Here is a 13,165-nt window from a genome sequence, read left to right as displayed (position 1 = left end):
CCCCCAGGACTGGCCCAAGCCGCTGGGATCCGGGGCAGACCGCGTCCCGCAGGTGCGACAGGCGCACACTGCTGCACGAAGGGGCCATGAGTGCGGCCTCCTTTTTGCCCAAATCTACGCAAGCTTTGTTTGGCCACCCCCTTGTCTGCCTTGTGCTTGCATCCAGGGGGTGGCTGGACCCTGCTGCCCGGCCCACCAGGCAGCCTGCCACAAACCGAGTGTTGTCATCAGGCTCAAACACGCGCAAACGTTGTCATCCGATGACCTCATATGCACACCATTCTTGTGCTTTCACATCCCGCAGACTGCCGTGAACTTCTCTTCCCAATGGCAAGATCCAGATTTCCAGCTGGCAGATCCTATTGCCACCGCCCTCAAGAACAACGAGGGGGGCATTGCTGACGCTTTCTTCTTCTCGCACCACACGTTTACGCACGAGGTGGGCGCAGGCTGGGGCACCGCAGTGCAGTTGGCTGAAAGGGGGTATGGCAATCAAGGGGATTGCAGCTGTGAGGGGGCGCGACCGGTTGTCTATACGTGTATATGCAGGACTATCTTGAACCTGCCACCATGTACATGCAGCCATGCTCAAGCCGTGATCTGCTACCCGCTTGCAAACCACAGAACCTGGACAACGCGACGAGCTTTGATGCGGACAAGCAGCTGTCTCTGAATGTGGATATGGCGGTGAGCCATTACGCTAGTTGGGTTGCGAAAACCAGCATGAAGCTACAGACAGAAGAGGAGCAAGCAACGCAGTCTTGGCAGGGTGCATGACATGTGATTGGCAGCCAACCATGCCCCATTTTCACTCCCGACCAATCGTTTTCCATCGCAGGCCTTCCTCGGCCTGTCGAACCGCTCCACTTTCAGCAGCAACTGCATGGTTACGCCCCAGGTGCGCAAGTGAATATCATTGCATTGCTGCTGCACGTTGGGCAGCTGAAGATCCAGGAACCCTGGCAAAGTCTTGACGCCCATACGTTTGTGCCCAGCAGCCCCAGCCCCGCCCATTTACGATGTTTCCTCTTACCGCTTCCTGCCGCCTGCCATGTTTATTGGACTTGCATGTGTCGCCCTCTGCTCTCATCTGTCCTTTCTCGGCCCCTGATGCGGCTGCACCCTCGCAGATCAGCGGCCTCCACAACGGCGACGCGCTCGCCGCCCTCGCGAGCCAAGGCGTGGGCTGCGCAGTCGGCGACGACACCTGGAGCTTCCTGGGCAATCCCGTCAACCCCCATCAAATGCTCTACACGACAGTGGAAGAGCACGGTTACGACGGTTTCCAGATTTTGCCGCGCTTTGCGACCGAGATCTACTACAACTGCTCGACTGCCAGCCAGAATCTCGAGCTGTACAACTCTCTGTACCGCTCCTTCTACGGCCGCGACTCGACCATTGACGAGCTGATGCAGCGAGAGGCGGAAAGGGTGGTGCGCGAGGGCCTGCTGGCGCTGCGCCACGACCCCCACATGATGGTGGGTTGAGGGATCGGGTCAAAGAGGATACGCAGCAGAATAAAAATTTATCATTGGGGTCGCTTTTGCCATGCACTATTGGATTGTTTGCTGTCGTGCCAATGCTCGTGCAGCATGTTGGCCGGCTCTGACAACCTTCGCAGCCCTTAGCACGGCCCTCACGCCCTGCCATCCGAAACCACGCACCCCAACACCCGCAGCACCAAGCAAACCTGGCAATTCTGGATGGCTCCGGCAAGAGCCTGGCCATGCACTGGGTCGAGGCTGTTGTGGCTGAGTTTGCCAAGTACGCCTTGTGGCCCCTCACCTCCCTCAAGCTCGACGACCTGAGGGCCTTGTTCCTGGCCAGGCAGGCGCGCGACGAGTGCGCCCTGTCGTACGCGATTGAGGTCGGCACCAACGGCACCGTCACGGCCGTCACGGTCAAGAGCAGCGCAGATCCAGACGGCGATGCGCAGTGCTTTGCGCCGCTGATTGCGGGGGGTGCAAGCAGCGTGACCATCCCCATGGCCAAAGGCGGCTCTGCACGGGTTGAGGTGCCGGGGCTGTCTTGGTACTCGCCGTCCTCTACGGCATAAAAGCTGGTCCAAGGTTCCCTCAAGGGCGGTCAGCCACCATTCCTGGCTGGGGGTGTGGTTGGCTTGGGGAGTTGGGTTTTTGAGCTAGAAGACGCCTTTGCCAAACCCCCGTTCTTTGGGTTGAAAATCTGTTCGTCAAGATCTTGAGCGTGCGATTTCTGCTCGCACACTGAGAGGGACTGGGCTTTTGAACTGCCGTGCACGTTTTGAACCCTTTACACGTGACTGCCTTTGTGTGTGTTTATGGAGCGGGTCTTGTTGTGCATTTTGTCTGGGGCTGCACTTGCACGCCTGCTGAATAGGCCTCAACAAGAAGCAGTGTGACGAGGTGCTTGAGGGCAAACACTTTGGCAGTGGCCACGCATGTGTGGCTGCTGGCTGCACCGTGCACAACAACATCGTGCGCGACGCGCTTCAATGTAGTGATGGGTATAATTTCGTGGTTATGTGGTTGGTTTGCTTACATATGATTTTGGTTGCCTGTTGGTTTGGTTACAAGTCATCAACACAGTAACCTACCTACAATACTCTGTTATTGTATGTAATTCATCGTGATGCGTGCGACAATCAGGCCCCGCAAGCCTGCAGGCCAGCTGCTCGCAACAGCTCGAAGCAGTGGCGCGAGCAAGGCTGCCGCATTTGGTGGCACACACCCCTGCACCATATTGGAAACGGTCTTCACCACGCTCCACAGTGGTCCGAGCATGAAACCATCCGGGCTTCTAGGATTGAACACTGGAGTATGGTTGTGACCACAGTGTTGCAGGCGCCGCATGACGGGGCGAGGAGCCGCCGTGTATGTAGTTCTGCTTGACGCGGAGGCAGTCCCGTCGAATTCCTGCCTGGAGGCTCTGGATATGAAAAACAGGTATGGGCTTGAATCTTGACCTTCATATTGGCAGGAAGACGGCAAACCCGTCCGTGGGCAGCTTGGGCGGATCTGACGGGGCGGGCACGAGCACAATTTCCGCCAGGCCACGTTATAGTGCTCATAATAGCGTTTCAAGAACCACTTTGATTCAACGATTCACCTTCATTGCAGCCCTGCACCCAAGCCTCACGCAAGGCCACTTCGTTCTCTGCTTCACCGACGCAAATCTTGTCAAACTCGGCTTGCCTCGGCCTCCCTTTACTTTTTAATCGCAAAAAATGGCTTTCAAAACAAGTCTTTACCTGCTGCTCGCGCTGCTGCTCGCTGTCGGCGCGGCGCACGCCATGGTGGTGCAGCTGGAGGTGCTGGTCCTCACGGCCCCAGGTGGGCGGGTTATATGGGGGCAAGGGAAGGCTCGGGCGTATTAGGGAGCTGTTTATGAAGATGTATCCATATGGGGTAGACCAGGGCAGTCTGAGGCAATGCACCTTCCAATTGAGCCAGGCGCCACGCATGGCAGGCGCAGCTCCTGACACGGGGCCGCACCATGCGCAGCGCCTACATGCCGATGTGTCCGTGCAGCATTATTCCAGGCCCTCTCAACCCACACTAGCGTTCAATGCATGAAGCCCTAGGCCTGGCCCCTTCTTCTTCGTCTTTGCTGACCCCAAACCAACTGCACCACATGAAGGGGGCCCACCGTCTGAAACCTGCCCCCTTACCACTTGGGCGCCCTTGCAGGCTTTGCAGGCACGGACTTTATCACCAAAGTGATGCGCGGCTACGGCGCCCCCTTCACGGTGGTGCCAGTCAGCCCCGGCTCCTCCCTCAATCTGACAGAGCTCCTGTGGGCCCCTGACGGCTCGGCCCGCTTTGCCGGCTACGTCATGTGAGCTTCGGCCCCAAGCACAAGCGCAAGCACGCTGCCTGCCCTTCAAACCCTTGCCCCTTGGTACTTCGAGTTGCACCGCCGACCGGTACGCACACCCGCCACAGCCCTCCACAGTGAAGACAGCACAGCTGACTCTCAACAACCCCGATGCCCCCCCCCAGGTACCCCAACCTCGAGGCCACCGGCTACCTGACCAGGGCGCAGGTCGAGGTGCTCTGGAACTTCCAGCGCAAGACGGGCGCCCGAAGCGTCAAGTTTGGCGCCTGGCCGACGGTGCGGCTCCAATTCTTAACGGCGTTGCCTTGATAACCAATGGGGTGGAGGGTAATTTGAGGGGTTCTAGCCCCCACGTTGACGCTATAACTATTACTGGAGCTCCCTGTGCTTCCTTGCCGCCTTCTCTTGCTCGTGTACAGCAACCGCACAGCAGCCTCTTTTCCACAGCTGCGTGCACCTTGCTCCGCCTGCCGCTTGCCTGCCTGCGCCGTTTGCTCGGTCTGTCGTGCCAACCTCCCTCACAAAAACGACGCTGACGCTGACTGTCACATCTATTTCACCGCAGAACGTCGGCCTGGACCCGGACACGCTCTCCTGCAGTTCAAAAGACATCCCCATGACCTTCACCGCGGACGCGCCGATTGGCGTGTCTCGCGTCAACCCCGCGGCTCGCCTGACCAGCGGCGGCCTTTGGAGGTGGGTTTTCGACCTTCAATGGCGCCCCTATCTTGTGCTGCTACCTCCATGCACATGCGCCCTTGCCCAGCCGCCCGTCCGGGGGTTGGCATGGCGGTGGAAATTGATGTCCGAGGTTGCGTTTGAACTGCAGCCCTACTGGGCAGACAGTGTGCTCCGCCGGCCTCAAATCCGCCCCTGTGCTGCAAACCTTCACCCCCCACAGGTGCCCCGGCAAGGCGGTGCCACTCTCCACCTGCTCCATGTGGGCCAGCGACTTTGCTGGCACCGGCCTGCACCCGCCCTGCACGCCGAAGCCAATCCTGCAATTTGAGCCCCAGCAGCTTGGTGCCGCGCCCCAAGTGGCGGGCGCTCTCGTCAAGTACCAAGACGGCCGCGAGTCCCTGGCGTTTGTGTTTGACTGCTCGAGCTTCAGTGCCAGCTGCATGCTGCTGGGCCACGTGTCCCTTGGCTGGATGCTGCAGGGGCTCGTGCCCGGGGAGCGGCAGGCGCTGCTTTCTGTGCAGCTTGGTAAGGCGCTGCGTGGTGTTGCAGGGGTTGGGGATTTGAGGTGAATTTGCACTGAGGAACGCTGCTGCGTGCAGGCTTATGCCAGAGCAGCACAAAACGGCCAAGTCAAGCTGCCTGTTCGACCTTGTGTGTCGTCAGCCTTGGGCCACCCTCAACCCACCCCTCAACCCACCCCTCAACCCATCATGCCGGGATCCCACCTTATCCCATCCCAGACGACTTCCTGCTGACCACCACCTTTGACAGCTCAGCGCCAGCCGGCGCCAACACTTCGTACCGCACTACATTACCTGACCTGTTTGCCCACATGGAGTGGCAACAGGACCTGAGGACAAGGCTCCCAGCTGGCAGCGACATCAGGTGTGTGTGGGGGGGAGCTGCTGCAGTGTGTGCCACGCACAGGCGCCCTGGCACGCACTGCAGCCATACACGCGTGGTGCGGCAAGCCCGTTTTCACGACTGCTCGCGTCCATCACCTCCTGCGCACTCGCACAGGCTCGAGCTGCCTTTCAACGGCGGGGGAGTTGTCGGCGCGCTGGCCGGCGCGGCTGCGCGGCCCCTGGCTCAGGCGCTGAGCGTGGACTTCCGCACCTGCTCGGACATGCCGATTTACATGGAGCTCGGCTGCACCTGCGCGAACGTGGCGATTGAGGCGTGCCCGGCCGATGCCCCGGAGTTCTGCCGCAGCTGCACCAAGGCGAGTCGTAAGAGGCTGCATGAACCTGCTGTGCGGTCGCGGATGACGCCATGCGTCTGCAACCCAAACGCATTCATATGCACCACACTTGCAATGCTTGAAGACTGCAGAGGTGTGTGCTGCAGGGCGCATATTTCAGCCGCGGTGCTGGTCGGTGTTGTTGGCCTTGCAACATCTAGCCAAGGACACAGCCTCACTGCCGTCTGCCCGCGCGCGCTGCGTTTACTTACCCACCACAGAACTGGGCCAAGCCGCTGGGATCTGGCACGAACCGTGTCCCACTGGTGCGGGTCGGCGCCCTTGCTTGGTGGGATTGCGTGTTGCATCTCGTGCAGCACCAACTTTCACTTCTGCCGCCCACACCTCGTCCACCCTTACCCCAGCAGTCCAGCAACCCGCACAGACGCCAGCTGTGTGCACTGACGGGCCGCTCTCTCGAAACATCGCATGCAGAGCTTGCCACCCAATTGCTAGTGCACCGCACTCAGCAGCCACTGAACTTCACACCCCCATAGGCCGCCATGAACTTCAGCTCTCAGTGGCAGGACGCGCAGTTCAGCCTGCAGGACCAGGTCGCAAGAGCCATCAAGAACAACGAGGGGGGCATCGCGGACGCTTTCTTCTTCTCGCACCACACGTTTACACACGAGGTGGGTCCAGCCTGCAGCACATCAGCCCAGGGGTCGGTCAAGGCCACGCGGGCAGGGCAAGCACGCGCTTGAAGACAGCAATATCTGATGCACGGGCTGGTCTGCTAACGCTGAACTCGCAAACTTGGAACTTCACGCTGCACACGTCTGCCCTTGCTGCCACAGATCCTGGATAATGTGACGTCATTTGATGCAGAGATGCAGATGGCTCTCAACAAGGACATGGCGGTGAGCCGTGAGATTGCAGGGGGCGGCCGCCGTCACCCACAGTGGGCAGAAGTGACACGATGCGTTGGGTGGCGCAAGAGAGTGCTGCACGCCCACCTCCTTGCCCACCAGCTCGCTTCACCCGCAACACAAAACTCCTTTTGACCTTCCACCATCGCAGGCCTTCCTCGGACTGTCGAACCGCTCCACTTTCAGCAGTAGTTGCATGGTCACGCCGCAGGTGAGCATGAGGTATTGATCAATTTGCTGTGTGGGCTGCTGCTGGTCAGCCGGCTGTCGTGCAAGTTTGCTGTGAAGTGTGACCGCAAACTGCGCCCATTTTGTGCAATCTAGGCGCAGTAAAGCGAACACTCTGCAAGAACCTGGTGCCCGCTATGGTTGGCTGACGCCGGCAGATTCTGCATTCACGCATCTAAACACTCTTCTTTCCCTTGCTCCCCTAAATACGGCCACACCTCGCAGATCAGCGGCCTCCACAACGGCGACGCGCTCGCCGCCCTCGCACGCCTAGGCGCGGGCTGCGCTGTCGGCGATAACACGTGGAGCTTCCTCACCAACCCTGACAACCCCCACCACATGCTCTACACGACAGAGGAAGAGCACGGTTACGGCGGTTTCCAGATCCTGCCGCGGTTTGCAACAGAGATCTACTTCAACTGTTCGACTGCCAGCCAGAACCTGGCGATGTACAACGCCCTCTACCGCTCCTTCTTCGGCAAAGACTCGACCATCGACGAGCTGATGCAGCGAGAGGCGGCCCTGGTCGTCAGGGACGGCCTGCTGTCGCTGCGCCACGACCCCTACATGATGGTGAGCGGCCGGCGTAGTGCGTAAAAACGGGGCTCGGTCGACCCCAAAAAAGGCGGAGCGCGCAGCGAAGGCGGTCCTGCGACCTGCTGTCGAGACTGCAAGGGGACGTGGCAGCTCTCGTGTCGCCTTGTTCGCTCAACCCTGCACCCCCGATTTGCCGGCATTGACCCCCAACCTCCTGCAGCACCAAGCCAACCTGGCGCTGCTGGACGGCTCTGGCAAGAGCCTGGTCATGCGCTGGGTGGAGGCCGTCGTGGCAGAGTTTGCCAAGTATGCCTCGTGGCCCCTCACCTCCCTGAAGCTAGACGACCTGAGGGCCGCGTTCCTCGCCAGGCAGGCGCGCGATGAGTGCGCCCTGTCGTACGCGATCGAGGTCGGGGCCAACGGCACCATTGCGGCCGTTACGGTTAAGAGCGGCGCAACTGCAGACGGCAGCTCCCAGTGCTGGGCGCCGCTGATCGCAGGGGGTAGCGCTGCTGCGGGTGGTAGCAGCGTCAACATCCCCGTAGTCAAGGGTGGGGCGGCGCGTGTCGAGCTGCAGGGGCTGTCTTGGTACGCGCCAGCTATGACGGCTTAAGTGCTTGTGGACTTTTAGATATTTCAACATCCAGACTGACATGCGTTTTGGTGACCGTTTGACCAAACACACAATCAAGTGCGCCTGCCCTGTGTGGCACAACCAGATGGGTTCACCACCCCTGTCGGTCACTGTGCAACGAGTATGGTGCGCATGTTTGTCATTCCTTGTGCCTGCATACTACCCGTTGCTGCGGCTGCGTCCCCTCAAGGTCATGTATGCAAGTATTGCCCCAGCCGCTTTCTGTGGGGGTCATTGGCCAAAGCGCCTGTGACGTTCATGAAGCGCTTCCTTTATGAACAAGTTTATTGAATGCTCCGTTGAGCTTTGGGCAATTGCTGATATGTGCTTCAAGTTAGCTCACATAGTAGCTGCAAGCAGCTGCCACCGCACTCCCTGAGGTCTGGACCTTGTGAGTGACCGATGCCTGGCAACTGTGATGCAGATTTTGCAAATCAAAGTGGGGTGATGTAACATTTGCATAATAAGTGGGGTTTGTGGTGGTGTATATAACATGGGTAATAAGTGGGGTTTGTTGTGGGCATGTGGTTTCCTATTGCTGTCAACCGGCGGTAAGCTGACGCAGGTCGGCTTGCTCAGCCCAGGTGCACCATCAAAGCTGGGTAGTGACTTTGATGATAGGTAAGGAGGCTCTGAAGAGTCGTCATAGCTTGTCATGGACTGCCTGAATTTTGCATTGCAAACGCAGGTTGAAATTTGGTAAGCGGCTCGTACCACCTGCAAAGTCGCTTGGATGTGGAACCTAGGTTCGCAGCAGGTGTTTCTTTGTGTGCAGTATTTCTTGCAGTTTGATTGACAGTCCCAATGTGAGTCACCCACATGCAAACTGTACAGGCTCAAAAATGCCACAAACAACTGGATTGTATGTATGTCTATATCACCTTTCTCAAACCAATAAAATTACAGCTAATGGGAGAAATTGGGAGGAACAAGCCCTTCTGCCCAGCAAGTAATCACGGAGGTGGACAGCACCAGTAGCCAACATTATTGGAGTGTCAGCCCTGGCACAAGGATAAGTCAACAAGAAATCAGGGCGACACAACTAGATTTGTTGTCGTGTGTACCGCGAGGATTGAAAAGACTGTGCAGGCGCGTGGAGGATCCTATTGTAAACTTTGAGATTTCTATCATATATGCTGAATCCAACACTTCAAGGCAATGGGGGCACGGCCGGTCTCTGCGCGTTGCAGGCCCGGCTGGTCGGGTGCCTGGCAGTCTGTCAGCGCATTACACAATGCTGCTGCGCTCCACGGCACGTGCAATGACGCGCATGCGTGCAGCTGCGCGGCTGTCCGAAAAATCATATCTGGTCCATCATGCACCCATACACCACTAGAAGGCAATGCAAAGTAGGCTCACATCGACCGTATTGCTGCATACAAAGGGTGCATTTCCTTTCATCCATGCAGTGCCCGTCGCATCGGAACTGCCAGTCGTGCCAGCATCAGTGAAGGCGGCGCTCGACCAAGCGTTGCATGTGGGTGCCGCCAAACTGCCATCGGCGTTGGAGCCCGACCACCACGCAGATGAAGACACCACCCCCGCGCTGCGCAATGAGGCCCGAATGCTCCCGCTGAGCAGCTCAGTCCAGTTGCCGGCGATGACGGTGCCCCCAGCCGACTCAATCGGCAGATTTGTCGGCACCCCATACAGCTGGGGAAAGTCTCGGATCTCGTCTGCGGCATTGACAGATAAGAACGCGCGAGCCTGGATCAGCCCCACCGTAGGCTGCGTAATCAACCGTTGGCATTTGGAGTCGGCGCCGGCCCGGCCGCCGTGGCCCCCATTGAGGGTGGGTGGGGAGCTGTACAGAACGATGCGCTTTCGCAGGTACTGCGCCGCCGCCAAGCCGCCCAGCAAGGCGGCGTCGATGGCGTCTGTATTCTTCAAGAATGATGTCAGGTTTATCGCTGACACCGTCGCCTCGAGAGTGGTGAGGCTGGCATTGACAAGGGTGATGGCTGCCACGTCCGCAGCACTCCTGGATGTCAGATCCCTCACAGTTGCGTTGATTGACGCGATTGCCGCCGTCTCAGCCTTGAGTGCGGCGATGTCGCGGTTGACGGTTTGGCTGGCTGCAACAAGGGCTGTGACCTGTGCAACGCTGTCCTTGAGCATTGCTGTTAGCTGCTGCACTGTGCTGTTGAGTGCTGCGATCTGTGCATTGCTATCCTTGAGCATCAGTGTTAGCTGCAGCACTGTACTGTTGAGCGCTGTTACAGCTGCCTGCAGCCCCTCAGTCTTGGACTGCAGCTGCTGGCTGCCTTGCAACAATGTGCCCTGCACACTGCTGCTCTGGTTGGTGGCAGCATCGACTTTTGACTCCAGGGCCGCCAGGCTGCTTGAAAAGTTGCCCAGCTGTGTGGCCGTCACCAGACCACAGCCGTAATTGATCTTGAGGGGGTCCTGAATTACAGAGCGGGTTCGTTGTTGTGGGTTGTGCAGAGATGTGAGTGTCAGTGTGGGTGTGCATTATGGGATCTGTTGGCCAGATAATTGGGTGGGGACAGCACGTGGCAGTGCATAGAATGTATCATGACTGAAGTGCTACGTATGAAGTGAGCAAGCGTGTGGGAGTGGCATGGTTGCCGATCGCGCAACTCAACTCAGTGAGCGTATGCCATGCACTGATGCAAGAAGGGGGGGATGCTGTTGTGGCCGCTGCAGACTACTCTATCTAGACTGTCAATGCAATGGACACATGTGAATGCGGGTTTGCTGGTACCCACCTTGCTGTCGGGCGTCGCGACGGCGGGGGCCAGCAGCGCGCTGCACAGCTGGTCTGTCGTCGCTTGCCCAGACGTTTTGGCGCAGCTGTTCTTTACAATGGCCTGGACAGGCGCACACTGTTCATTGACGTGTTCAGAGTGGGCGTGTTAGTGCTTACGGCTCGGAGGCATGTCTACTGAACTTGATATGCAGCCGCGTGAATGTATGTACTGTGCATACATCCACTTTATGGCATGCGTACACAGATGCATGCTCTGTGCTGACACATAAATGTCAGCTCGCTATGGGAGAGATACAGCACTTGAGCCATCCTCAACATGCGCAGGTAGCTCTTTCCTGTCAGCACCGTGCTTACAATTTTCAGAGTCGGCTTCTTGGCGGTTGCTGCGGGGCTGTGTGCTCACAAGCGACAGGCGCAGTGGGGTGGGGTGGAGCATTGATGTGAGGGGAATGATGGAACCCGTGCGTGGTCTTCAGCTCAAGATGGGGCAGGGCAGCGGCGGGTGAGTGACAATCGCGCCATTGTGCCTAAAATTCCTGGAGGCAAACACTGTAAGGCACGCCAAGTCCAGCATGTTGTTGTACCGTAGGTTTGGCCAGGGTGACCGCGATGCCACCCGCGGTTGCAACCAGCACCCCACCTGACGCCCTGGAGGCTGCCCAGCCAGCCCAGCAGGAGGAGCGCCGCGACCACAGGTACATCCTTGTTTGAAATGCGGGCCATGATGAGGCCGAGCGAGTTACCGGCCACGCCTTTTGGACAGTGGCACTGTCCAGACGTTTGTGGAGAACAGGCCCTTGACTGTGCCGGGCTGGTTGAATTTGGCGACCGCTTTGCCAAAATCAAAGTACACCCGTTCTTCGTGGCGAGAGAAGCTCACGGTGCTTTGGTGGCACTGCCCCAGGACGTCCGCGGGCACCACGTTCGCGCTGATCGTCACACTTGTAAAAGCTTACGGGAATGGGCCTGTGCGGGCAGCTGCCATGTGGCGGTGGCATGGTGACACCAGGGCAGGTGTCGAGCAGGTGTCAAGGTACCGCAGCCGTTTCCGTGCACACCACACAGCCACCATCGCAGCTGCAACGTGTTGAGGTCTCATGCCCCGCTTCACTGCCACACCATCCCCCCTTCAGGGCCATGCCGAGCTGTTGTTTGTCACAACTTGGAGACCAGTCCACGCTCCTACGGCCACTCGCCACACGCACGCGCGCGCACGCGGGAAGAGAGAGATGCAAAATTAAGCATTGTAGATATGCGTAGCAAAGTGAAATAGAAGTGCACATCAACTGCCTTGGAGCGGCAGTCGGCCGTCACCGTCTCACAGAGGGGGTGAAGCAACAAGTGTGCCGCAAGCAGCAGAGTGTTCAGAGCGAGTGGGTATCCCTGCCAGACCCTGTTACAGCGCGACTCATGTCAAAGTGAAGTTTATTGTGGACATGAGGTTCTCTGTTTGTTGCCAACAGGCGCTGACCTGCTGCATATCGGCTCGCTCGGTCCAGGTGCAACACCTCAGCTGGGGGAGCCACCCATATGCAAGCAGTACCGTGTGTAGTAAAGCACCTCTGGGAAAAGTCAGGGCAGTATTTGATAAAGTGTCATGCACTGTATTTGCAGTGCTGGTGCAGGATGGCATTAGGTAAGCGGGTTATGTTACATGAAAGTCGCACGGAGGTGAAACGTGCACGTGCATGCGCCGGCAGCAAGCGTTCCTGTGTGTGCAGCCGGCGTTTCCTGCATTGTGTCTCCTGTGAGCAGCAGTCTCATTGCAAGTTGCCCACTTGCAATTTATATAGGCTACAAAATTGCCACAAGCTACTACATTACCCAATCTTTGTCATCACAGATTTTTAGCATACTCATATAAGGGCCACCGGGGAAAATTGGGACGAACAAGCGTTGATGCACAGCAAAAGATTTCGACGGGTGGATACCACCAATAAGTGCAAAAGCACTGGATCATCAGCCCTCGTACAGGTTATACACCAAAGATATCCTTACATTCCTGTTCAAAAAATCGGCAGAGTCCGTGTTGGGAAGAGGATGCTGGCGAGGCGCGGCATCAATGAGCAGCTAGTGCGGCGTGTTTGTGCGCCAGCCCAACCAGTTCCAGTCCATGGCGTCCACGAGCGCTGTCGTGAATGTTGCTTATGGAAAAAATGACGATTTAAGCGTAAAAAACCGTGCTCCATTCCTCATGGATTGTAAGATCAGGCACCGGATATGCGAATGGAAGGATTTGTGCAGTACGCAACGGCTTCAAATATGTTTTGAAATATCTAGACTATATTTTCTTGGTACCATTACTGTGACAGGGCTGTGCAATCTCGTACCTACGGAAACAAGCTTGAGATCAATCGCCCGATTATACATAAAAACACCAAGAGCAAGTAATCACAAAAGGAAGTGTCAAGGTGAAATTGGAAGTGTCA

General features: G+C 57.7%; 4 protein-coding genes across 4 annotated transcripts in view; 3 read left to right on the top strand and 1 right to left on the bottom strand.

Moving 5' to 3' along the window:
• MNEG_6501 (hypothetical protein) overlaps positions 1 to 2,056 on the top strand; it is a gene marked incomplete at both ends in the record, with an annotated part of 5,464 nt that extends 3,408 nt beyond the window's left edge. Inside the window, 5 exons of the mRNA XM_014045028.1 lie at positions 305 to 439; positions 625 to 687; positions 839 to 898; positions 1,131 to 1,478; positions 1,679 to 2,056. Coding sequence (XP_013900482.1) covers positions 305 to 439; positions 625 to 687; positions 839 to 898; positions 1,131 to 1,478; positions 1,679 to 2,056 — 984 coding nt within the window. The remainder of the gene's footprint in view (positions 1 to 304; positions 440 to 624; positions 688 to 838; positions 899 to 1,130; positions 1,479 to 1,678) is intronic.
• Positions 2,057 to 3,205: 1,149 nt separating this feature from the next.
• MNEG_6500 (hypothetical protein) lies at positions 3,206 to 5,066 on the top strand (the record flags this gene model as incomplete). Its single annotated transcript, XM_014045027.1, has 5 exons — positions 3,206 to 3,311; positions 3,669 to 3,816; positions 3,981 to 4,092; positions 4,382 to 4,512; positions 4,718 to 5,066. The coding sequence occupies 5 exons, from the start codon at positions 3,206 to 3,208 to the stop codon at positions 5,064 to 5,066; spliced, it is 846 nt and encodes a 281-aa protein (XP_013900481.1).
• Positions 5,067 to 6,240: 1,174 nt separating this feature from the next.
• On the top strand, positions 6,241 to 7,984 carry MNEG_6499 (hypothetical protein; the record flags this gene model as incomplete). Its single annotated transcript, XM_014045026.1, has 5 exons — positions 6,241 to 6,369; positions 6,535 to 6,597; positions 6,758 to 6,817; positions 7,060 to 7,407; positions 7,592 to 7,984. 5 exons carry the CDS (start codon positions 6,241 to 6,243, stop codon positions 7,982 to 7,984), a joined length of 993 nt encoding a protein of 330 aa, XP_013900480.1.
• Positions 7,985 to 9,337: 1,353 nt separating this feature from the next.
• MNEG_6498 (hypothetical protein) lies at positions 9,338 to 10,411 on the bottom strand (the record flags this gene model as incomplete). The annotated part of the gene is made up of 1 exon (XM_014045025.1): positions 9,338 to 10,411. A coding segment is annotated over one exon (1,074 nt), but the record flags the coding sequence as incomplete, so codon positions are not given.
• Between the last annotated feature and the right edge of the window lie 2,754 nt (positions 10,412 to 13,165).

This window comes from Monoraphidium neglectum (assembly GCF_000611645.1).
Source record: "Monoraphidium neglectum strain SAG 48.87 unplaced genomic scaffold scaffold01060, whole genome shotgun sequence".
In the NCBI taxonomy this organism is placed as follows: Eukaryota; Viridiplantae; Chlorophyta; class Chlorophyceae; order Sphaeropleales; family Selenastraceae; genus Monoraphidium; species Monoraphidium neglectum.
This window is presented reverse-complemented; position numbering and strand designations above follow the sequence as displayed.